The 24,219-nt window shown below is 38.0% G+C and overlaps 1 protein-coding gene across 8 annotated transcripts in view; it reads right to left on the bottom strand.

The window, feature by feature from the left end:
* PCLO (piccolo presynaptic cytomatrix protein) overlaps positions 1 to 23,629 on the bottom strand; it is a 398,862-nt gene extending 375,233 nt beyond the window's left edge. For all 8 annotated transcript variants that reach the window (XM_070787660.1, XM_070787662.1, XM_070787664.1 and 5 more), the window contains exons 1-2: positions 23,109 to 23,629; positions 15,262 to 16,885 (exon numbers count right to left, since the gene is read on the bottom strand). In XM_070787660.1, the coding sequence (XP_070643761.1) occupies positions 15,262 to 16,885; positions 23,109 to 23,362 (1,878 nt within the window). In that variant the 5' untranslated portion in view covers positions 23,363 to 23,629. The remainder of the gene's footprint in view (positions 1 to 15,261; positions 16,886 to 23,108) is intronic.
* Between the last annotated feature and the right edge of the window lie 590 nt (positions 23,630 to 24,219).

The following is a 24,219-nucleotide window of genomic DNA, read 5'->3' as shown; positions in this document are numbered from 1 at the left end:
TTTTATCAGTAAAATTTTAAGTCTGTTTGCCATGTGAACACTGGAGCTTCATGCACAGCTGGCTGGTAGGCTTTCACTCCATCTCTGAACCACTGCAAAATTAGAACACTACCATGGCATATCTAATGTACGATTTATATCAACACTGGGACACATATTCTGTACTGTCCTCATTCCACAAGCAAACGTTTCCTTGTAGTTTATAAACGTATATGACCAAGTCTCTAAATATGTAGACAAGGGGGGACTTAGGAAAAGAGGGGTGGAAAACACAGGTCATTGCTTTTTCATAGGGACATAATTCTGCTTTTCTCTTAACACACTGTGTTTCTGAACAGACTCCACTGGCCCTACTTTTGTCCTTTTCATGACCCCATTTTCTTCACTTTGATAAACAACACATAAAAGACATCTGATCCTTCAATGTTCCTCCTCACTGTGAAAATACAGGTTAAAATCATTGTCTATAGCTTTCACAATGTGAAAAGCTTTTTATCCTCTTAGGGTTTTTCAGAAAGAGCTTCTTTTTAATTCTACTGGCCAAATCTGTTGAAAATAGAAATGAGTTTTATCTCAGAACCTACTCTACTACTGAACACAGCAGTGTTTCCAATTGCCCGATTCAGTTGAAAACAACAGCAAAAAATCTTTCTTATTACACTGAGAAAATGACAAAGTCCACAACTCACCCCAACATTAACATCACGAATCACCATCTAATATTCCACAATGCACGGAGGGAGAGTTACAAGTAGTAATAGCACCTTTGCCCTCTCAGTCATCTGAGTTAAAAATCCTGTAATATCTTTACTACATATTCAGTTACTCTTCAAGGTCTGTGTTGCTTGTGAAAGTTAATTTCCCACTTGTTCATAGTTCCAAAGCCACTGTCCCTCATTTGGCCCTTGCCATTTCCAAAATATTTTGTATCTCCACCAAATTTAACCTGTTTAAAACAAACCACCACAGAAGAGGTTGACTCTATCTCCCATCAAAACTCAATACTCTCCAATAGCTGTGAACAGTTAATTTTTTGCAGGAAATTAAAATCTATAGTTTTGTTACTGTCCTTATGTTAGCACTTACCTAATTCTGATATCTCCAGCTCTATATCTCCCCAAAGACTGTCAGCAACAATTATAAACACTACGTGTATGGTCTGACCTTTCAATCATCATAAGTGAGTAAAGTCGCTCAGTCGTGTCTGACTCTTTGCGACCCCGTGGACTGTAGCCCGCCAGGCTCCTCTGTACATGGGATTCTCCAGGCAAGAATACTGGAGTGGATTGCCATTTCCTTCTCCAGGGGATCTTCCCAACCCAGGGATCGAACCCAGGTCTCCTGCATTGCAGGCAGACACTTTATCCTCTGAGCCACCAGAGAAGCCCCTTTAATCATCATAGATGTTCACAAATATTTTTTGAGGTTGTTGGAATTAAATAAATTAAGATGTTCATGCTCTTCAAGCTACAATATTTCTGTGTTTACTCTGTTAATACCCATTGTTAATCTAGCCTGAATGACAAGCTTCTGCCTTCATTTTCTGGTGGCATGCCATTCTCCGTATGCTATACCTTGGCCATGGACCATGTATTCCCATTTTGATTCAAACTGAAGGAACACCCATAACTAACACGCCTGCTAACCATACATATTTTCAGGGCCTGGAGATAATTATTGTCTTATTTAACTTCTAAAATTACATTTTTATCTGTAACTATGAGCAGAGACGAACCTGAATTTACTACCATCCTTGGCTCAAACCTCTGATGTCCATTCCACTTGGTACCCATAACTATAATACAGCTAGTTCCCCTAGTTCTGCATCATCGGGTCTTCATTCCACTGCAGCCATGAATGTGGATCTTACAAGACTTTAGTCCTTATTCCTCTTCCCTATGCTAAAGAAGTCCAACACTATCCACCGACAAGCCTAACTGAGAAGAAGCCTTTCACCAACATTTCATAAAGGACTTCTCGGTTCCCTGACACGCATAGTACTTACTTTCTCTATTCACCCACATCCATTCAACAAATAGGAGAAAGGCAATAAATAACACCAGGGGAGCCTTCTACTATATCAGTATTTCCAAAGCCACTGTCTCTGATCTGGCCTTTCATGAATCCTTTTTTTTTCCTTTTCTTCCTGCAAGTTACCCCTCAACCTGCCTTCAACCAATTTCTTTAGATGCATTGGTTTTATCAGTATATTTTTAAGTCTCTTTGCAATGTGAACATTAGAGCTTACCTTCAATATACAGGCACTAAAATGAATGTATTTGTGTTAGATAAGAATGCCATGCTTTAACTATTCCTAAATTCTAGATTTTATATGACAAATGATTTTAAAAAAATTGTCATTTCTTCCTTTCCCCACATTGCTTACAGCAAGTGAATAAATGGAATTCAAGAACTGGAGACACAACTGTTTAATGAACTACTCTAATTCAATTAGCTGTATGGAAAGGAACAAAAAAGGCATAAAATTGTTCATTCAGTCTTCTGACTTAATATGCTACATAAATAGGGATAAGAAAGGACTCAACCAGGATTTCTGCTGAAGTAACTCTGTATTCTAAGGTGAATGCTGATAATTATTAACACACCTCCCTGTTAAATCCAATCTCCCAGGGTTCCCTTTTTCTGAGCCTTCTGGTGAGTTATGTATCAGAGCTGAGTCACATAAAATATAGTAATAAAACTTCACTGACTAAGGCTTTTGCTGGATAATCATAAAAATATTATTAAATGTTTCAAGAGGTACCACTTGAAAGTTTAATTGTGAATTTCACATAAACCTTCAATTATTGGTGCCACTATCAAAAAAGTACTGAAAAATAGATACTGATTTTTAAGTGTATGTCTTTAATAATTCAAGATAGTTAACACAATACATCTAACAAATAAGGTGAGTTGGCAAATGCTGGGGTTCCAGAATTAAAGCATATTCCTACTTGGAACTATTATTAATCTATTTAGCTTCAAAAGAGAATGCAAGTTTCTCAGAAAAAAAAGAAAAAAAAAGTGTCCAGAAGGCATAGTGACTAACATCCGCCCTTCAATGTGCCCCGAACTGAAAATTTTAAACACAAAATCTATATAAAGTTTACAATGAAATCTCTGCTCAACAACATAGCATGTAGAATCTGAAAATTGTGGTATAGATGATCTTATTTACAAAGCAGAAATAGACACAGATGTAGAAAATACAAGTATGGATGCCAAGGGGGAAAGGGGAGGTGGCATGAGATGGGAGACTGGGATATATACACTATAGTTTTTATATACACTATTGATAGTATGTATAAAATAGATAACTAATAAGAATCTGCTGTATAGCACAGCAAACATTACTCAATGCTCTGTGGTGACCTGAGTGGGAAAGAGATCCAAAAAAGAGGGAATATTTGTATATGTACAGCTGATTCACTTTGATGTACAGCAGACTGACACAATATTGTAAAGTAACTATAATCCAATAAATATTTTTAAAAAATAAGTAAACTTTAGAGTTTTTTGAAGTCAGCTAAAAAACAAAAAGATGAACGCAATATTAGGAATTTATATTTGCTAGTGTTCTCATACTATTCAAATTATGAATATATTTTCTTCAATTATACATTCATCCTGTCCTTCTACTAAAATCTGTTAGGTCCTTACTTCTCGATGCATCACAACTAAACTTTTCTGCAACCATAAGATCTAAATGTATCATTTACTCCATCAAGGCAGTGTTCTCATTAACTCTTACATGAGTTATGATTCAAAATTTATACTCCTCCTCCATTTACCTAAATGCTTCCTCACCTTTATGATCCATGATGATTCTCGGCCTTATAACTTAGTATTCCATTATCCATTATAAGGTCGGCCCCTTCTCAACTATCCCAACTATAGTTTGAACCACAGCATTTAGACCCACATATTGCTTTTCTTTTCCAATTAATTCTTCTTTTCACCTATCCTCATATACTCTTCAAAAAAGTAACCACTTCTTATGATGACTCTTACCTCTGTATTAGATACCAAGTTAATTTTCAGTTCAGTTCAGTCACTCAGTCATGTCTGACTCTTTGAGACCCCGTGAACTGCAGCACCAAAGGCCTCCCTGTCCATCACCAACTCCCAGAATTCACTCGAACTCACATCCATCGAGTCAGTGATGCCATCCAGCCATCTCATCCTCTGCTGTCCCCTTTTCCTCCTGCCCCCAATCCCTCCCAGCATCAGAGTCTTTTCCAATGAGTCAACACTTCACATGAGGTGACCAAAGTACTGGAGTTTCAGCTTCAACATCAGTCCTTGCAATGAACACCCAGGACTGATCTCCTTTAGGATGGACTGGCTGGATCTCCCTGCAGTCCAAGGGACTCTCAAGAGTCTTCTCCAACACCACAGTTCAACAGCATCAATTCTTCAGCACTCAGCTTTCTTCACAGTCAAACTCTCACATCCATACATGACCACTGGAAAAACATAGCCTTGACTAGACGGACCTTTGTTGGCAAAGTAATGTCTCTGCTTTTGAATATGCTATCTAGGTGGGTCATAACTTTCCTTCCAAGGAGTAAGCGTCTTTTAATTTCATGGCTGCAGTCACCATCTGCACTGATTTTGGAGCCCCAAAAAATAAAGTCTGACACTGTTTCCACTGTTTCCCCATCTATTTCCCATGAAGTGATGGGACCAGATGCCATGAGCTTCGTTTTCTGAATGTTGAGTTTTAAGCCAACTTTTTCACTATCCTCTTTCACTTTCATCAAGAGGCTTTTTAGTTCCTCTTCACTTTCTGCCATAAGGGTGGTGTCATCTGCATATCTGAGGTTGTTGATATTTCTCCTGGCAATCTTGATTCCAGTTTATGCTTCTTCCAGCCCCGCGTTTCTCATGATGTACTCTGCATAGAAGTTAAATAAGCAGGGTGACAATATACAGCCTTGATGTACTCCTTTTCATATTTGGAACCAATCTGTTGTTCCATGTCCAGTTCTAACTGTTGCTTCCTGACGTGCATAAAATTTCTCAAGAGGCAGGTCAGGTGGTCTTGTATTCCCATATCTTTCAGAATTTTCCACAGTTTATTGTGATCCACACAGTCAAAGGCTTTGGCATAGTCAATAAAGCAGAAATAGATGCTTTTCTGGAACTCTCTTGCTTTTTCCATGATCCAGCAGATGTTGGCAATTTGATCTCTGGTTTCTCTGCCTTTTCTAAAACCAGCTTGAACATCTGGAAGTTCACGGTTCACATATACCTGAAACCTGGCTTCGAGAATTTTGAGCACTACTTTACTAGCATGTGAGATGAGTGCAACTGTGCAGTAGTTTGAGCATTCTTTGGCATTGCCTTTCTTTGGGACTGGAATGAAAACTGACCTTTTCTAGTTCTGTAGCCACTGCTGAGTTTTCCAATCAAGGCAAATTGGAAGTGGTCAAACAGGAGATGGGAAGAGTGAACGTCGACATTCTAGAAATCAGCGAACTGAAATGGACTGGAATGGGTGAATTTAACTCAGAGGACCATTATATCTACTACTGTGGGCAGGAATCCCTCAGAAGAAATGGAGTAGCCATCATGGTCAAGAAAAGACTCCAAAATCCAGTACTTGGATGCAATCTCAAAAACAACAGAATGATCTCTGTTCATTTCCAAGGCAAACCATTCAATATCACAGTAATCCAAGTCTATGCCCCAACCAGTAATGCTGAAGAAGCTGAGGTTGAATGGTTCTATGAAGACCTATGAGACCTTTTAGAACTAACACCCAAAAAAGATGTCCTTTTCATTATAGGTGACTGGAATGCAAAAGTAGGAAGTCAAGAAACACCTGGAGTAACAGGCAAATTTGGCCTTGGAGAACAGAATGAAACAGGGTAAAGGCTAATAGAGTTTTGCCAAGAGAAATGCACTGGTCATAGCAAACACCCTCTTTCAACAACACAAGAGAAGACTCTACACATGGACATCACCAGATGGTCAACACCGAAATCAGATTGATTATATTCTTTGCAGCCAGAGATGGAGAAGCTCTATACAGTCAGCAAAAACAAGACCAGGAGCAGACTGTGGCTCAGATCATGAACTCCTTATTTCCAAATGCACACTTAAATTGAAGAAAGTAGGGAAAACCACTAGACCATTCAGGTATGACCTCAATCAAATCCCTTATGATTATACAGTGGAAGTGGAAATAGATTTAAGGGACTAGATCTGATACATAGAGTGCCTGATGAACTATGGATGGAGGTTTGTGACATGGTACAGGAGACAGGGTTCAAGACCATTCCCATAGAAAAGAAATGCAAAAAAGCAAAATAGTTGTTTGGGAAGGCCTTACAAATAGCTGTGAAAAGAAGATAAGTGAAAAGCAAAGGAGAAAAGGAAAGATATTCCGATTTGAATGTAGAGTTCCAAAGAATAGCAAGAAGAGATAAGAAAGCCTTCCTCAGCGATCAATGCAAAGAAATAGAGGAAAACAAAAGAATGGGAAAGACTAGAGATCTCTTCAAGAAAATGACAGATACCAAGGGAACATTTCATGCAAAGATGGGCTCGATAAAGGACAGAAATGGTAAGGACCTAACAGAAGCAGAAGATATTAAGAAGAGGTGGCAAGAATACACAGAAGAACTGTACAAAAAAGATCTTCATGACCCACATAATCATGATGGTGTTATTACTCACCTAGAGCCGGACATCCTGGAATGTGAAGTCAAGTGGGCCTTAGAAAGCATCACTACGAACAAAGCTAGTGGAGGTGGTGAAATTCCAGTTGAGCTATTTAAATTCCTGAAAGATGATGCTGTGAAAATGCTGCAATCAATAAGCCAGCAAATTTGGAAAACTCAGCAGTGGCCACAGGACTGGAAACGGTCAGTTTTCACTCCAATCCCAAAGAAAGGCAATGCCAAAGAATGCTCAAACTACCACACAATTGTACTCATCTCACACGCTAGTAAAGTAATGCTCAAAATTCTCCAAGCCAGGCTTCAGCAATACATGAACCATGAACTTCCAGATGTTCAAGCTGGTTTTAGAAAAGGCAGAGGAAACAGAGATCAAATTGCCAACATCCGCTGGATCATCGAAAAAGCAAGAGAGTTCCAGAAAAACATCTATTTCTGCTTTATTGACTATGCCAAAGCCTTTGACTGTGTCAATCACAATAAACTGTGGAAAATTCTGAAAGAGATGGGAATACCAGACCACCTGACCTGCCTCTTGAGAAACCAATATGCAGGTCAGGAAGCAACAGTTAGAACTGGACATGGAACAACAGATTGGTTCCAAATAGGGAAAGGAGAACGTCAAGGCTGTATATTGTCACCCTGCTCATTTAACTTCTATGCAGAATACATCACGAGAAACGCTGGACTGGAAGAAGCACAAGCTGGAATCAAGATTACCGGGAGAAATATCAACAACCTCAGATATGCAGATGACACCACCCTTATGGCAGAAAGTGAAGAGGAACTAAAAAGCCTCTTGATGAAAGTGAAGGAGGAGAGTGAAAATGTTGGCTTAATGCTCAACATTCAGAAAACGAAGATCATGGCATCTGGTCCCATCACTTCATGGGAAATAGATGGGGAAACAGTGGAAACAGTGTCAGACTTTATTTTTTGGGGCTCCAAAATCAGTGCAGATGGTGACTGCAGCCATGAAATTAAAAGACCCTTCCTCCTTGGAAGGGAAGTTATAACCAACCTAGATAGCATATTCAAAAGCAGAGACATTACTTTGCCAACAAAGGTCCGTCTAGTCAAGGCTATGGTTTTTCCTGTGGTCATGTATGGATGTGAGAGTTTGACTGTGAAGAAAGCTGAGTGCTGAAGAATTGATGCTGTTCAACTGTGGTGTTGGAGAAGACTCTTGAGAGTCTCTTGGACTGCAAGGAGATCCAACCAGTCCATCCTAAAGAAGATCAGTCCTGGGTGTTCATTGGAAGGACTGATGTTGAAGCTGAAACTCCAGTACTTTGACCACCTCATGCAAATAGTTGACTCACTGGAAAAGACCCTGATGCTGGCAGGGGGGTGGGGGAGATTGGGGTTAGGAAGAGAAGGGAACAACAGAGGATGAGATGGCTGGATGACAACACTGACACGATGGACATGAGTTTGGGTAAACTCTGGGAGTTGCTGATGCACAGGGAGGCCTGGCGTGCTGCTGTTCATGGGGTTGCAAAGAGTCGGACATGACTGAGCGTCTGAACTGAATAGATTTTTTACATCTTGCCTTCAATACAGTACTTTTGAAATGTGTGAAGGGTCCATTTTTATCTAAGCTAATTAAGATATGGTAACAGGGGAGAGACAGTGTTTTGTATGTGTGATTTCTCAAGGGATATGAACAATGAGCAAGTTATCCCATCACTGTATTAAGTTTACTGATCCAGTAAATGATTCTGTTAGTTGTGGGTATCTACTTTCATGGCAGAACATCTGTTGTTACTAAGGTATACAGATCATCATACTAGTTGTGATATTTAGCAATTGGCTTAGTATATATAAAAGCTGGACATGCAGAAGGACACCTGAAACATCTCGTAATTTAAAAGCTCCAAGTGAAAAAAGGCTTTGGTGCTAAAGATTAAACTTACAGTAGAGCATGAGGAATACATATTTATTTTATATGAGGAACACCCAAGTCATGAGGAAAATGCTGTACACTGGACCTCACGGAAAATGCGAGCTAAACAAACATGGCATTTGTGAACATATTTAAGTAATATAGATTTTTAAATTATTATTTCTATTCCTCTAAATTCATGAGAAAACTACTTTAGATAGAGAAACTAAGTTTGTTATAGTTAGGGTATTTTTGTATTACATACCATGAAAGGTACCATAAGTATTAGCAAAAAAAAAAACACAATATTCTTTATCTTCTATTAAATAAAAATTTTATGTTCAAAATCAAGGGACTTGTATTTATCTTTATTGGGTTCTTATAAAAAATGGTACCAGTTTTTGCTTGTCATGGCTGTGACAAGCAAAGAACAAATGAAAAAAACTGACCAAATTTGGCATGACAGGCATAAAGCATTTCAAATCATCACTGTTATTTAGAACTAAAAATTCTTGTCATTTCACCAAGTAGATGCCAAGGCTAAAGATGTGAAAATTGAGAATCTAATTTACCCTTTCCTTCACCTTATATAAACTGTTTAACCAATCATGTGATAAATGAGAAAATTACTGAAGTGTTAATTATAAGATGGATTTATAAGGCTAAAAAATAACACAAAAAGATATGACATTAAAAGTAAAAGCCTGTCTCTAGGTCACCAAGTCTTACTCTTCAGAATTGATCAGTGTCAACTTTTGCTTTGACGTTTTCTTGTAGCTGCCATTATAGTATCAAATAATAAGTTGTGGTTTATAAATTTAAGATGTATATTTTCTCCTTTAAAAGCTATATTTTTTCAAAAAACAATCTTATTTATTACCACCTATTTTAGAACTGTCTTTAGCAATGACAAGGCTTCCCTGATAGCTCAGTTGGTAAAGAATCCGCCAGCAAAGCAGGAGACACTGGTTCGATTCCTGGGTTGGGAATATCCCCTGGAGAAGGGGAAGGCTACCCACTCCAGTATTCTGGCCTATATAGTGCTTGGGGTTGCAAAGAGTCAGACACAGCTAAGTGACTTTCACTTCACTAAGCAAAGTCCAAAAAAATATAATTGGCATATTAATTAAATATTTTAACACACAGTTAAATAATGCATTTTACTTTGATTTGAATACCATCTAATATCATCTCACATTCCACTACTGTTATACAATTACATTTTCAAAAAAATGATAATGTCTTTCTAGTTTTCTTCATTCCTGGGGTCAGCTACTCCATCCCACTCCCTTCATTTTCCATTTTAATAGAAGAACTCCAGGGACTGTGATATATGCATGTGTGCACCTGTGTACACGTGTGTGGTGGTTTAGTCATTAGGTTGTGTCTGACTCTTGAGATCCCACTGACTGGAGCCCGCCAGGCTCCTCTGTCTATGGGATTCTCCAGGCAAGAACACCGGAGTGAATTGCCATTTCCTTCTCCAGGGTATCTTCCCGACCCAGGAATCGAACCTGGGTCTCCTGTATTGGAGATAGATGATTTACCAACTGAGCTATGAGGGAAGTATACATATACTTATATGGACTGCTAATGATTCTTATGGACTCTTAAATATGAAAAAATTCTTAAGCTGCTCGCATACCCCCTCTCGATTGCTTACTTAGAGAATTCATCATATCACAATCTCTAGAAATGTAAAGAAATTGTTCCCTCTCTGCTGTCTTCTGTGTTGATAATGACTATTATACTGATGCCTGATTTTTCATCTTTTTGCAGATGATATTTTTTTTCTCTGTAGAAGTCTTTCAAATGTTCTCCTTATCCTTGGAAATCACATCATTTCACCAGGATATATTTATCAGGCATTTTGTTAATCATGCTTGACTACTGGTGGATCAAAATCTGAAGACTTCCTTTTTTCTAGAGCCTTGATTCTTTCTTTCTGAAACTCTTAGATATAATTTCTTAGAAATAATAAGCTGGAACTCTTAGAAATAATAAGCTCTTAGATATAATTTCCATAATTTTTAAATATTTCTCTTAGAGCCCCAGAGCTCTCAGAGTCCCAAGGGAACCTCAGAATTTCAGATAACCACCTCCTCAAAATGTCTACAATTTCATGGGAAGGTGCTTAGAAAGAGCTCTCTGTACTGGAGATAAAATGCTTACTCTCAGCCTCCACAACCCACAGGGAAGAGTAAAGAGGGGGATCTCAGAACTCTAAACATTTCTGGGTACATTCCCACCCTTTCCTTATTTAGCCCCCTTCAAACCCTCAGCCTCAGTTAGAACTATACACATAAATTAGACCTTTAGTTAGCACTAAAAATTCCAGATTCCTGAGTCATCCATCAACTCCCACATGCTAATCCCCGAATGACAGGGAATGAAGGGACCTCACCAATATATCATCAATCCCTTCCCTTGGTTTGTGCTATAACCTTCTGCTACTTCATTTTTCTCCGTAACACTTATTACCATCCATCCCTCTATTCGTTCTATTTGCCACTCTGACCAATATACACTTTTTGGCTATTTTGTTCACTCTTACATCTAGGACAGTCCAGAAAGTGCCTGAAACATAGTAGGTCCTCAATTAAGCAGCTAGATAATTTGATGGGAAAATTCTGGGTCTCTCTTTTCCAAAACATCAACTGGGTCCATTTTTATCTTCAAGTCAGCCCAGTGAAATTGGAGTATGCTAATTATTGATGGAATATGAATCATACGAATTTTACAAGTTCTTTTTATTTTCTGAGTAGATGCTCCCCTTTGAGGTCAGGTGTTTTGTTTTTCACTAGTTCCTCTATATCCTTCATGTGGTGGTATTGCTAAAATGCCAAGCGAGTCTCTCCAAACCACTCATTTACAATGAACGTCTCCATCATTCAAAATGGGTAATCAGCAGTTTTTTTCTGTATTTATTTCTGTTCTGCTTCTCCATTGAATATGAGAAAATAGGATGGCAGAGGGTCAGTGTCCAAATTAAGGACAGCTTTACTAGGAGAGTAATAGATTTCGTGCATTTGACTCCTGGTTGAGAAATGTTTTATTTGTTTTCTCCTTTATATCACTCTGTGGTAGGAGAGGAGCGCTACTTCTTTTCATTTCCTTTTGAAAATCAAAGTTAAAATGAAATGTTTTAACACTCTAGATCAAATGGCTCCTGATTGCTATCACAGAATCCAACAATTTATAATATTGTATCTGTAGAAAATAATTTGAGGGTAAACTTTCAAAATCATCTCTGTTTAAAATATCAGATTATCCACGGCAGATAATATTACAACTTCAAAAGAACTTCATATATTGAAAAATACCTTCTCATACAAATGTTCAGTTAATCCTAACAATTCACTGTGTTCAGCAGAGAACATATTGTTTCTATTGTTCATCTGGTGTTACTGATAGACAAAGTGTAAATGATTTGCCCACACTCATCTCATTAATAATGGGGATGCTTTCTTTTTTTAAGCCACTGAGATCTTCTACCTGCCCCCACATTCCAAGCTTCTGTCAAATATGTCCAAGTTATCATTCTTCACATTCCCAGGTCAAATACTTGTATTTCCATGAAGAAAGTTATGATACTGTTACAGATAGTCATGGATACTTCATGTGATATCATAGCCCTTTCTTTCTTCTTACCATGAGTAAACGGATTTGGAATCAGAAGATTTAGTTTGGGTTCTAGTTATTTACTATCAGGTTGATCCTAACAAGTAAAGCAACCATAATAACCACTTGAAAACCAATTTTCTCTATAATTAAGAAAATATAACAGAGAAAACAGACTATATAACCACAGAATTACTTGGAAATTTAATTTTGATAAAATAAATAGGAAAGAACTATGTGAACTGTAAAGCCCTACAGTAAGTTAGTTTTCTTATATATTTGTTTTTCCCCTTTCTTATCTACAAATTTTATTTCCTCTATTTTCTGATTGAAGGAAAACACCATATCTAACAAATACTTGATTCTATCAAAGTACGTGTCAGTGTTTCACAACTAGGCATTTGATACACATTTGTAAAATTAATGAAGGATTTGAAATATGACTACATTAATTAAGGTAAGTTTCAAAAAGCAGAATGTTCACTGCTACTGATGTGGAATGCCAAAATCTGAATTCAACTTCTCTCCAATTTCATTGCTCATTTCCTCCCCATCACTTCAGCCAACCTAGAGCTATGCCAATTTTATAAATACACTTGGCATTATTCTGGCTCTAGGTCTTAGACCAAATCATTACTCCCTTTCACATCCTCTACCTGTTGAAGTAATATCCATTGTTACATACCTAGCACAAATGCCATTTTCTACACAAATCTCTCCTTAATCTCACCCACTGGAATGGGCGACTTCCTACCCTAATGACACTTCCTGCCCTATAGGCCATAATGTTTGCTCATGTGTTTCACAGCTTTTATTTGACCACATGTTATATTTCCTTGTACATGTATTATCTAACCTAGTATACCTGAATCATGTAGAGATCAATATTATGTTTTACTTATCTTTATATCCTACCACACATATAGTAAAATACCTTCCACTTGGTAGGTACTCAAATAATATATTTAGCTTGAAGGTCCAAGTACATGTTTCTGTCTTACAAACTGTCACAAAGTCATGACTAACATTTTATAAAATGACCATCTACTGTTTGAAGTCACTATTACTGCACATTCCTAAGAAGATGGTATACTATGGGCAGAAACACATCTTCATCAAAATGTATAAATACACACACACACATATACAATGGAATACTACTCAGCTAGAAGAAAGAATGAAATTTTGCCATTTGCAACCATCTGGATGGACTTGGAGAACATTAAGTGAAATAAGTCTGATAGAGAAAGATGAATACTGTATGATATCACTTATACACAGAATCTAAGAAATACAACTAGTGACTATAACAAAAAAGAAGCAGACACACAGATATAGAGAACAAACCAGTGGTTGCTAGTGGGCAGAAGAAAAGGGGGAGAGGAAGCTTGGGGGTAAAGGATTAAGAAGTATAAAACTATTATACATGAAGTCAGCTATATGAATATATTGTACACCATGGAGAATACAGCAAACACTTTATAATTATAAATGGAATATAACCTTTAAACTTGTAAACCGATATGCTGTACACCTGTAACAATTTTATACATCAACTATACTTTAATAAAATTTTTTAAAAAACAAGAAAAGAATGCAGGAAAGTTTAAGATATGAAAAAAAGCTACAAATATATAAACAAACTATTTATAATCTGATCTCCTCCACAACATAGATGTTCTTGTTAATTCCAATTTTACCATTAAAGAATCCCTTACCTAAAATGGTAGAGTACTCAATATGACTTCTGGTAAAAAGAATACTTTGGCAAAAAATCACAGGTTGACATACTTTAAATGGACATCATTATCATCTTTCATCACAGTAAGTATCCAAATGAACTTAACAGTTACCAATAATCATCACTGTTGTTTTTAGCAGAAAAGGGATTTCAGTTAGAATGACAGTACATGAGTCTCCACTCTTGGAGATATTTAAATCACACAATCCTTCAATGACTGCTGCCTCCATTCCTTCTTGGGCTGTTCACAGACACCATGCACACACAGCCCACTAACAGCTGTTCTCCAGATGGACTAAATGGTTTTTGTGCTTTCTTATCGGGGAGGGACTACTGCATTTCTTTTAAAAACATCTTCCTTTGGATCCTAACCCCTCTTATTCTCACTTAGTTTGTATTATTATATCATCTTCACTGTATTATTTCTTAACTCCAGAGAGTTTCTAAGTTCTGCAGTTTTATGTTTTGTGTCCCTTCCCTGAAAATTCCCCCAAATCTCTACCTATTAAAATGCTACTTTATCCAGGGTCTTTAAATGCTAAGTTAACATTAACTAGCTTGCTGAGAATAACTTTTCTAACCTGAATCAGATTGAACAATCTTAAACTCATTTGTGTCACAACTGGCCCGTTCATGACTCAGTCTGCCAGGAATGTTTACCCAATGACCTAGAATTACAAACTGTGATCTTTCTATGTAAACAATCAGTGTTGAACCTGCTCTAATGACTTCATTTTATGATGTGATTTATACTTTTATGAATGATTCTAACTAAAGAGGAAAGCATCCTCTCATAGATTATGGCAAAAATCACTGGCAGGGGATGTGTAGTTTGAAAAAATGTATTGTTTTATATTAAAATTGTATTTAGAATCTAAAAACCTTGTCTGCTTTTTCCCCAAGCATAAACAGGATCCCATATAAAATATCATATCAAGAGTATTACATGGTAGGTAGGTAGGAGCATGAATTTAAAAGTTAATGTAGTATATTAATGTAATATAATAATAGTGTGGACTTTACACCCAGAATGCAATGAGTAAATGCTCTGCATTTTTCAATCAATTCATACTTCCTTTATGTGTCAAATTTATCAGAAATTATAGTAATGGTGTAGAGAAATATTATTACTGAAGGAAACATTGAAAAAACTCTAATTTACATTTGGCAGAGAAGAAAAAGAGGAACGTAGGAAAGGAGGAGGAAAAGAAGAAAAGAACCATAGAAAAAGAATGCCATCCTATCATATCAGTGACAAACTAACCACTGTTTGTGGAAGACGGTGACACGTTTTAAGAGCATGAACATTATGAAAAAACTGAACTTACCTCAGTTAAATGAGGATTGGGATTAAAACCACAGAGGCTACAAACAGTGGTCTGACACTCAGTGCACGTGTTAAAATTGGCCTTTTCTGGAACATGCAACAGAAGTTCAGTGGTATTGCAAAGAGGGCAGATGGTTTTAGGGAGGCCGTGTACTGGAGTCTGTGCTGCAGATGGAAACGTTGGTGGCTGCAGAGGTTTCCCAGCTCCTGTTTGGCTTACTGGTTTTGTAGATTGCTGAGCTGAGGGCTTTGCAGGTCCTGGCTGTTGAGGAGGGGGCTTCGTTGGGCCTGGCAGTTGAGGAGGGGGCTTCGCTGGACCAGGCTGTTGAGGAGGGGGCTTCGTTGGGCCTGGCTGTTGAGGAGGGGGCTTTGCTGAACCTGGAGGTTGAGGAAGGGGTTTCGTTGGGCCTGGCTGTTGAGGAGGGGGCTTCGCTGGACCAGGCTGTTGAGGAGGGGGCTTCGCTGGACCAGGCTGTTGAGGAGGGGGCTTCGCTGGACCAGGCTGTTGAGGAGGGGGCTTCGCTGGACCAGGCTGTTGAGGAGGGGGCTTCGCTGGACCAGGCTGTTGAGGAGGGGGTTTCGCTGGACCAGGCTGTTGAGGAGAGGGCTTCGCTGGGCCCAGCTGTTGAGGAGGGGGCTTCACTGGGCCCGGCTGTTGAGGAGGGGGTTTCGTTGGGCCAGGCTGTTGAGGTGGCGTCTTGCCTAAGCCGGACAACTGGGCCTGAGGCTTTGTTGTCCCAACCTGCTGAGCTGGAGCCTTTGCTGGCCCAGGCGGCTGAGCTGGAGACTGTGGCCCGGGTTGGTGAACCAGGGATTTTGCTGCCCCTGGAGCTTGGGCCAGGGGCTTTGCTGTTCCCAGTTGTTGAGCTAGGGGCTTTGCAGGCCCAGGCTGTGGTATGGTACGTTTTTCAGGTCCAGGCTGCTGGGCTGGAGATTTTCCAGGACTTCCTTGCTGAATAGGTGGCTTGGAGGGGCTCTGCAGTGAGGGTTTAGCTGACTCACCCCTTCCTGGGTCTGTCTGTTTAGTCTGAGGCCTAGATACATCTCTCTGAAGTGGCAATTTTGCCTGGTCTGTCTGAGGAGCCTGGGGGAAGCCCTGAGCTGGCTTTCCTGTTTCTGGAGGTTGTGATTTACTTTTTTCTGGTGGCTGAGAGGATCCGGATTTTGGAGAACCTTCCTGCTGAAGCGGAGCCCTCACAGGTCCTGGCTGCTTAGGAACTGTCTTGGGAGACTGTTGTTGTGATGGAGGCTTTGTGACTCCCTCGGGTTTTCCTTGTTCCTTCTGAGCTATTTTTTGTTTCTTGGAGGCTTCCTCCTGGGAGGCATCAGGGTCTGATATCAAATCAAAAGGATTGAATTTATTTACAACAGAGGAGACAGCACTTAAAGGGTTAACCTCTGAGAGGAAGCCAGGCATCACACTAGACTTGTGCTCATCCTTAAAATCAGTTCTGGATTTCGATTCTTTCAAGCTAATAGTGGAAGGACTTCTTCCAGGCAATTTCTGCTCTGACCTCAGAGTGTCTGTAGTTCTACTCTTACTGAGACCAGGCTGAATTGGACGCCCAGGGTCTGGTGGTTTTCCTGGTTGCTTTGGAGGTTGACTACTATCCAACTCTTGTTTCCTAGAAGAATGAAACAAACAGAAGTAAAAATAATGGAAATTATACCAACTCAAAATTACATGAAAAAGCTGTTACTTTCTTACATCTTCAAAATTTTGATCATATAAATATAACTAAAATCCATTTTTACATCATCCTGTAAGTACCATAAGATTTTTAATGTCTGTTATTTTCTTTACATGGGTTCAGATTTTCAACATGGAGGTGAAGAGAAGGGGGAAAGATCCAATACTTGCTACTATAAGTGATGAACTATTAAAATATCTAGTTAGAAACTACTTATAACAAAAAACAATTCACATTTACACTTAATAGTTAAGAATAGAATCTGGCCATACTTAAAGTCTGTTCAAATATATTAACTCACAAAACAATGCAAAGACATATTCCAGTACATTCACACATTCATGTTCACAGAACATATCCTTTTTAAGCAAAGGTTATGGTCAAAAAATGTTAGTCTCCCAAACACTAGCATACCAAGAAGTGAAAATATTTATTTTTAAAAACAACTGTTTTCTAATATTAGAATTTACATTAGCTACATAAGACACAATGTGACCTCAAATGATCTGGTAAAGGAGGTTTTTAGGTGTTTCTGGAAACTTGATCATCTACTCAATTTTACCCTATTTTGTCAAAAATGTAATATCCATCAAATATTATCATACTAAATTCGGAGAATAAGAATTGCTACTTTAATTATAAAAATTTGAGAAACCTTTCTTTCTTGTGAAAAAATAGTGTTATATCACTCAATTATTTTTCCAATTGCATTCTTAATCTGAGGTCCCTTAATGTAACAATAAGATGTTTAAAGCATCCTGAGATACAGCTTGATATACAAAGAGCAACAAGCTGGTTGTCATCCCACTTTTGAAAAGTACTGTTACTTTACTCAGAGGAAGAAAAGAAATAAAGATCTCTTACTTAATGTCTTCTATAACATTTACTATTACCACTATTAGCTATTATTATTGACAATGACTTAAAAACTAAAAAGTAATTTGCAAAAATTCTTTTAACTCATAGACAAATATACAAGATGTTTTTTTAAAAAAAATTGGAAACATCAATTCTAAATGATGGTTAAATAATTAAAATACTTGTTTCTCATATATACTTTTATCAAGTATATTAGTCTCCAAATAAGCTATTTACTGATAAAGTTTCAAGTAATAAGAACAAGCTGCATCAGAATTATGGGATAAATCAAACTGTATTTTGATATATGTAAATTTCTAACTTTCAAAAAGATTTCTTTTTAATTAAAAGAAAAGGAGATTAAACAGTGATTCAGTAGCACTTAAAATATCAGATGATCACAACATTGTATAGGTTTTAACTTGTTTTGTCAAAAATTTACCTGCCAATAGACCAGACTATAACTTTTTCTTTTCAGGTCATCTGGTACTTAATATGAATTACATTTTTTAATTTCACCCAATGGCACAGAAATCTGAGGATAGATCAAGATGTAAGACATACAACTGAGATCTGCCTCCTGTTAGCTACAACCAGGATGCAGAGAATAACATTCATTTGGTAGTGATTTATATGAACATCGTTGACTGATCATGACTTGACTTCAAGAACAAAGGATTTGACACCAAGTAGTCTGTAGCAACTAACCATGTCCCTCCCTCACCTTTCTTATAAAAGGGCTTTGTGGAAAGTTTTTAGTAACTTTGGGGTCCTTAAGGCATGAGCCACCCATCTCTTTGCATGACCCTGTAATAAAAATTTCTCTGTTCAAAAAAAAAAAAAACATGTAAGGCACAGTAGGAAGCAACACAGACATATTACTTCTAGATAGCAATGAGTCAGAAGAAAATAAACTATAAATGGCAATGTATGCCACAAAGTTATTTTCTAGTAAAAGATTAATAAACAGAAGGCTTAGTTCTGGAAATTTCCTCCAGGTAAAAAAAGTTATAAAAACTTGTCTCTGAAGCCTGTACTTAAAAAAGGAACTAAAATTATCCATTTGCTCCATTCCATACAAAGACAGAGTGTTAACTGCTCAGTCATGTCCAACTCTTTGTGACCCCATGGACTGTAGCCTGCCAGGCTCCTCTGTCCATGGAATTCTCCAGACAAGAATAGTGGAGTGGGTTTGGCTGAAGAGCCACGGTAAACAATCCAAAATCGATTATATTTTAAAAGTTCCACTGTTTATGTTTTCACATTATTCTAGAAATGTTACTTTTTCAATTAATAAAGTTTACCACTCCCTTGTGGGGCACAAACTTAAGAGATTATCCTATAAAGAATTATTTAGGCATTTTATTGAAGAAATCCATAGCTAAACAGTGTACTTAAAAATCTATTCTTAACTATACTATGCAGAGTGGGTTGCCATTTCCTACTCCAGGGGATCTTCCCAACCCAGGGATCAAACCCAGGTTTCCCGAATTATAGGCAGACGTTTTACCATCTGAGCCACCAGGGAAGCCCTGAAAATACTATTATACATAATCATTTTTTCTGTAATATTGCTTCACTTAATTCATTTATATAAAACAAAATATAAATGTTGTTGAGTACCAAATATCTGTGATAACAATAAACGCCAAAAGTTAAAGCAAGCTGCCTGCATTAAAAGTTATAACTGCATGTGTGTCTTATAAATATTAAGTAGTATTATGTTATAGAAGCCCCCTGTAAGAGAATATCTATACAGGTAGGCAAACTAAATTTAGTTTTAGTTGCTATAATAATATAAATAAATATAAAATATGGATGTCTGGAAGTGAGAAACAGATAATCATTAAGAGAAGATATAGGCTTAATACTGAACAACAACAAAAAAAAGATGCCTTAGCTGACTATGGTCTTTTGATGATTTTTTGTTGGGTATAATAGTTGTGTTAAAAACAAGAATGATTAAAATGTAATCTGTTTCTTGTGTACTAGATCATGAGCTCCAAGGGAGAGAAAGTGTTTTACTCATCTTTGCATCGCTAGAACCAAAGCTCGTAACTAGTCGATGAGTATTAATGTTTGATGAATCAATGAATGAATAATAGCGAAAGAACAAATGAATGAACATATCAGGTTTTTGTTTCCCTGTTGATTACTGTTTATTGAATCCTTTTCACTTTAACTGTTTCTACTGGTCTTCTGAGATATAAATGGAAATATTTCGTTTTCATTTTAGTTTGCTGCTCTAGGAAGACAAACAGTTGTGGAGGTGTCTACCCAGTAGCGGAGGCCTCAAGGAATGCTAAGGAAAATAATCAATTCAGTCAGAATTGTCACTATTCTACTAATCAGAAGTATTTTTCAGGAAAGTTCCTCTATATGTTACATCTGTAGGTATAAATAGAATGAGTATAAGAAGTAATAAAACTGCATTTCCCTGGATCAACAATGAATAAAAAATCCAGGACTATTTCATTTGTAAGCTCTAACTTCTAGCTTTTAACTTTTCAAGTTTTATACAACCTCTCTTTTTCATTTCACTATTGGCATCCTCATATTCAAATTTTTCTTTCACATATTAACAGAAAAAAATGTTTCAGCTACAAATGAGAAAAAAAATGCGTTAGAGAGTCAGACTATAAAAGCAGTTGGAATACTAAAAGATTTTTAAATATAACACAAAAAGCAATGACACTTGACAGTGTTGAGTCATAAAATTTTATAATAATGGCAATATAAGCAACTTTAGAAATCTCTATTCATTTTTACATTGTAGAGGGTAGTAGGATTTAAGAGGCAAAGATATTAATTCAAGGTTATAAAACTAGTTAGTCATAGAAATCTGGAGTCCTAAGTCCCGGTGGGGAGGATGGGGGACAGGATTTCCAGTACGCTGCACTGACTTCTCTGTATGTAAAAGAATATAGATATAGATATATCAAAATAAGTCATAACAATGAATAGTTTAACCAACAACTTGTCTGCAGCCATCACTGCCAGTGCCATTCACTGCTGATAGCAATATACTACTTTTTATATGTATAAGGTTACTTCAAATTAAAATCCAAGCAGAAATGGTCCTGTCAATGTTTAATTGATCCTTACAATGGCTCTACAAGATAGATAAGTATTATTGTCTTATTTAGAGGCAAGGAAACATAGGCATATATGACTGTGAATCATATATAATTTGCTATGAGTCAGTTAAAAATAATCAGATAAGGTCTTTGGGCTGTGAACCCTTATTTATTAAAAAAAAAAAAAAAAAAAAAGTAAAACCCCACCATGTCTAATTCACATCATGTAACCTTCTAAAATGTGAAATGATTTGGATATAACTTCTTATATAGACTTGAATTAATATGTTTCTAAAAATCTAAATCATAAGCCAAGTATTTATTTGGTTATCACACGTGGGAATAACTCTCCAAACTTATAGATTTTTATAGAAATCTTTCAGTAAAATGTAAACAGTTTGCCAAAATCATGCACATATTGTTTATATATTTGAATGAAGCTTTTGTCAATAACTGTTTAGACTCAGAAAATCTATTGCTAAGAATTCTACAGTAACAAAACTATCAGTAGAGAGCTTTAAAATTATGTTACCTGATACAAATAATGCATAAAACACTATACTTTCATAGGCTGAAGTATTATTTTTTAGCCACCCTCTAAATAGAAGTAAGGAATTTAGAAATCAAAGTTCTCACTTTTCCTGGTATCTGTAACCAGCATGCTAAACCTGTTGCTTGTAGCTCTTAGGAAAAATTGCAGCAGAGCTGGCATACATTTTTTAAAAGGTTAATAAAAGTACTGTACCTCATTATTAACCTAAAAAAAATCTACTATATGAACATTCAAATTTTTTTCTAAGTCAGGTTTTAATTAGTAGAAAAAAACAGTACATATCATAAACTGTATTCTTAAGGGAATGTATAAGAAAGACTTAATGCCAAAGGAATAGCCCAGTATATCACTAATTTTAAAAACACAGAAAAAAATTTCAATATGAAAAAGCCAGTTTTTACCAGTAGTGTTGGGTTTCCCTTCAAGAAAATGGGTTTTTAGCTGATACAATTTATGCATTTAAGATTTTATGTGAAAAATATTGTCATCATCCATAAAACATTTTACAGTTATCCTGTATTAGTTACTTGACAAAATTATATGCATATACTTATAGCTCCTAAGTTAAAGTGCATTTATTTTATGAAGTAGGGGATAAAAGCCTACACCTACATCAAGATTTTTCATATTTCCAGTATCTTTAATGAAAATTGTTAGGTTACCATAAAGCAGGAGTGGTTTCAGGACCATGGTCAGAGAACTGTTCTGTAGGGAAGGGTGGGAAGTTAAAGGGTTTGTTTACAGAATAAAGGCAGGGCAGGCACAGTGATTACACCCTCTAAGTACTCTAATTAGAAAACAACTAGTTCATTGGGATGTAGGAAAATAGCGAGCTAGAGGGGGAAATGCATACATTAATATTACAAATCAGCTCTTAATTTCCTATGCAAGATGTTATTTGCTCTGTGTTTAAAAGTATGTACTGGAAACTAATTTTAAGATAACACAAATTCACACATTCTTCCATAAACTGTAAGATCCTTTTCCACATAAAACAGCAGTGGTTTAGAAAATAGTATATGCTAATTCATAAATACATGTACAGCACCTGCACTGCTGTGACCAAATCATCTGTTTAACGCCACAACATAATTTAGGGTTTCTCATTGAATATAAAAGGTGTATTCATTCTATGCCTTCTACCTAAACAGCTCCTGTTCTCCTCTGGGGGTGGGGTGTGAAGGAAAGACAAATCACCTCTAAGGGAATTAAAGGTATCGTTACAGAAATATTTAGATATTATTCAAAGAGAAAAAGACCCCAAAATGACTGAGGAGGTTTAAACAGAGACAGGTAAACACCCAGCTCTATCCATTTCCTAACACGTCCGTTCTGTATTAATGGAAGACTTCCAGATTAGTAAAACACTGGAGGGCGTCTCTCCACGCCACCCTAGAGGGAAAAGGTTCCAAAAGGCCAGAAATTACAACCTAAAATCACAGTTCCAAGAATGCAACCCTTGACTATCCCACTAGAAACTCTGTAATGCATCATTTTTATTCTACCCAACAGAATGCTTATGGTCTCTGTTTATAGCCACCCCATTAGGAAGAATAAAATGAACGGAAGCGACATATATGTACTGCTGTGATGGCACATATGGGCAGGCACATATGTGCACGAGAAGCTGTACATATATGCCCGAACATATACATCATGCTGTGCGTGCCTGTGCATGGAAGGCGGCTCCGCAGCGGCCGGGGTAACGCTTCCTTTGGGCAGCCCCTGCGCCCTTGACATGACAGCAGCGATCTGTCTCCTCTCCTCTTCGCTCAGTTGGCTCAGATCCGCTTCCATGCCGGCCGGGATCACGGTGTGCAAGGGGCTCCCCGCCCCGCCAGCCCCTCCTCCGGCTGCTGCCGCTGCCGCCGCCGCCAGTCCTTCGGGGAGCCCTTCCCCTTCCAAGCTCGCCTCGTTGCCCATGGCTTAAGGAAACCCGGAGCCGCCGCGCTCCCTCCTTGCGCTGCGTCCCCGCCGGGAAACCCGCCGCCGGAGGAGCAACCAGAGCAGGGGTCTGGCTCAGGGCGTGCAGGCGGAGTCCCTGGGCTCGGGAACTCCGGCACCGCTGCCCTGAACGCCAGGCGGAGATTAGTCCCTCTTGCAGGTGATGCCCGAGGCCAGTGCCTCCTCCATGTTGGACAACGCCAGGCAACCTTTGCAGAAGGCAACTCCCGACGCCGCCTCAGCGCCTCAAGCCGGGCAGAAGCAGATCTGAGTGGTGCCAGCTAGGCGCCGTCGGCCCCTCCCACCGCGCCCCGCCTCCTCGTCCGCGCCCTCCCAGTGCGCATGCCCCTTTCAGAACAGGTGATGCTCACACCCGCGCCCATCCCGCTCTGCGTAGCTCCTTCTCCTTCCTCATTCTCAGCACCGATTTAAAGGAGCCAAGCTAGAGCACAGATTAAAAACCGGGATGAAACAGCAGGCGTTTCTTTCAGGCATATTTCAGGATGCCTCAACCTGAGTTTTAGCAGACTACATTCTAGGGAACCGGGAAGGGTTTGGAGGGGAGGTGTCCGTTTCTAATCCATCTTTGACTCATGGGATTTGTAGTTTGTTTGTTTTTAAGCAAGCTTTTAAAAGACCCTAGAAATGTTTTCAGGTAACTAGAGATTAACTACAGAAATGTTTTCAGGTAGCTGCAGATTAACTAGAGAAACCTCTGATACCTTTGGGGCAAATTTCCCCAATGGAGCTAAAACTGGCCCTTTATTTAGAACTTTCCCAGAACAATTATTTTAGAATTTTAGATACAGTATTGGTAAGAAGGTAATGTTTTTGAA

This window comes from Bos indicus, chromosome 4 (genome assembly GCF_029378745.1).
Source record: "Bos indicus isolate NIAB-ARS_2022 breed Sahiwal x Tharparkar chromosome 4, NIAB-ARS_B.indTharparkar_mat_pri_1.0, whole genome shotgun sequence".
NCBI lineage: Eukaryota > Metazoa > Chordata > Mammalia > Artiodactyla > Bovidae > Bos > Bos indicus.
The sequence above is the reverse complement of the archived record's forward strand: the minus strand, read 5'-3'. Positions and strand labels throughout refer to the sequence as shown.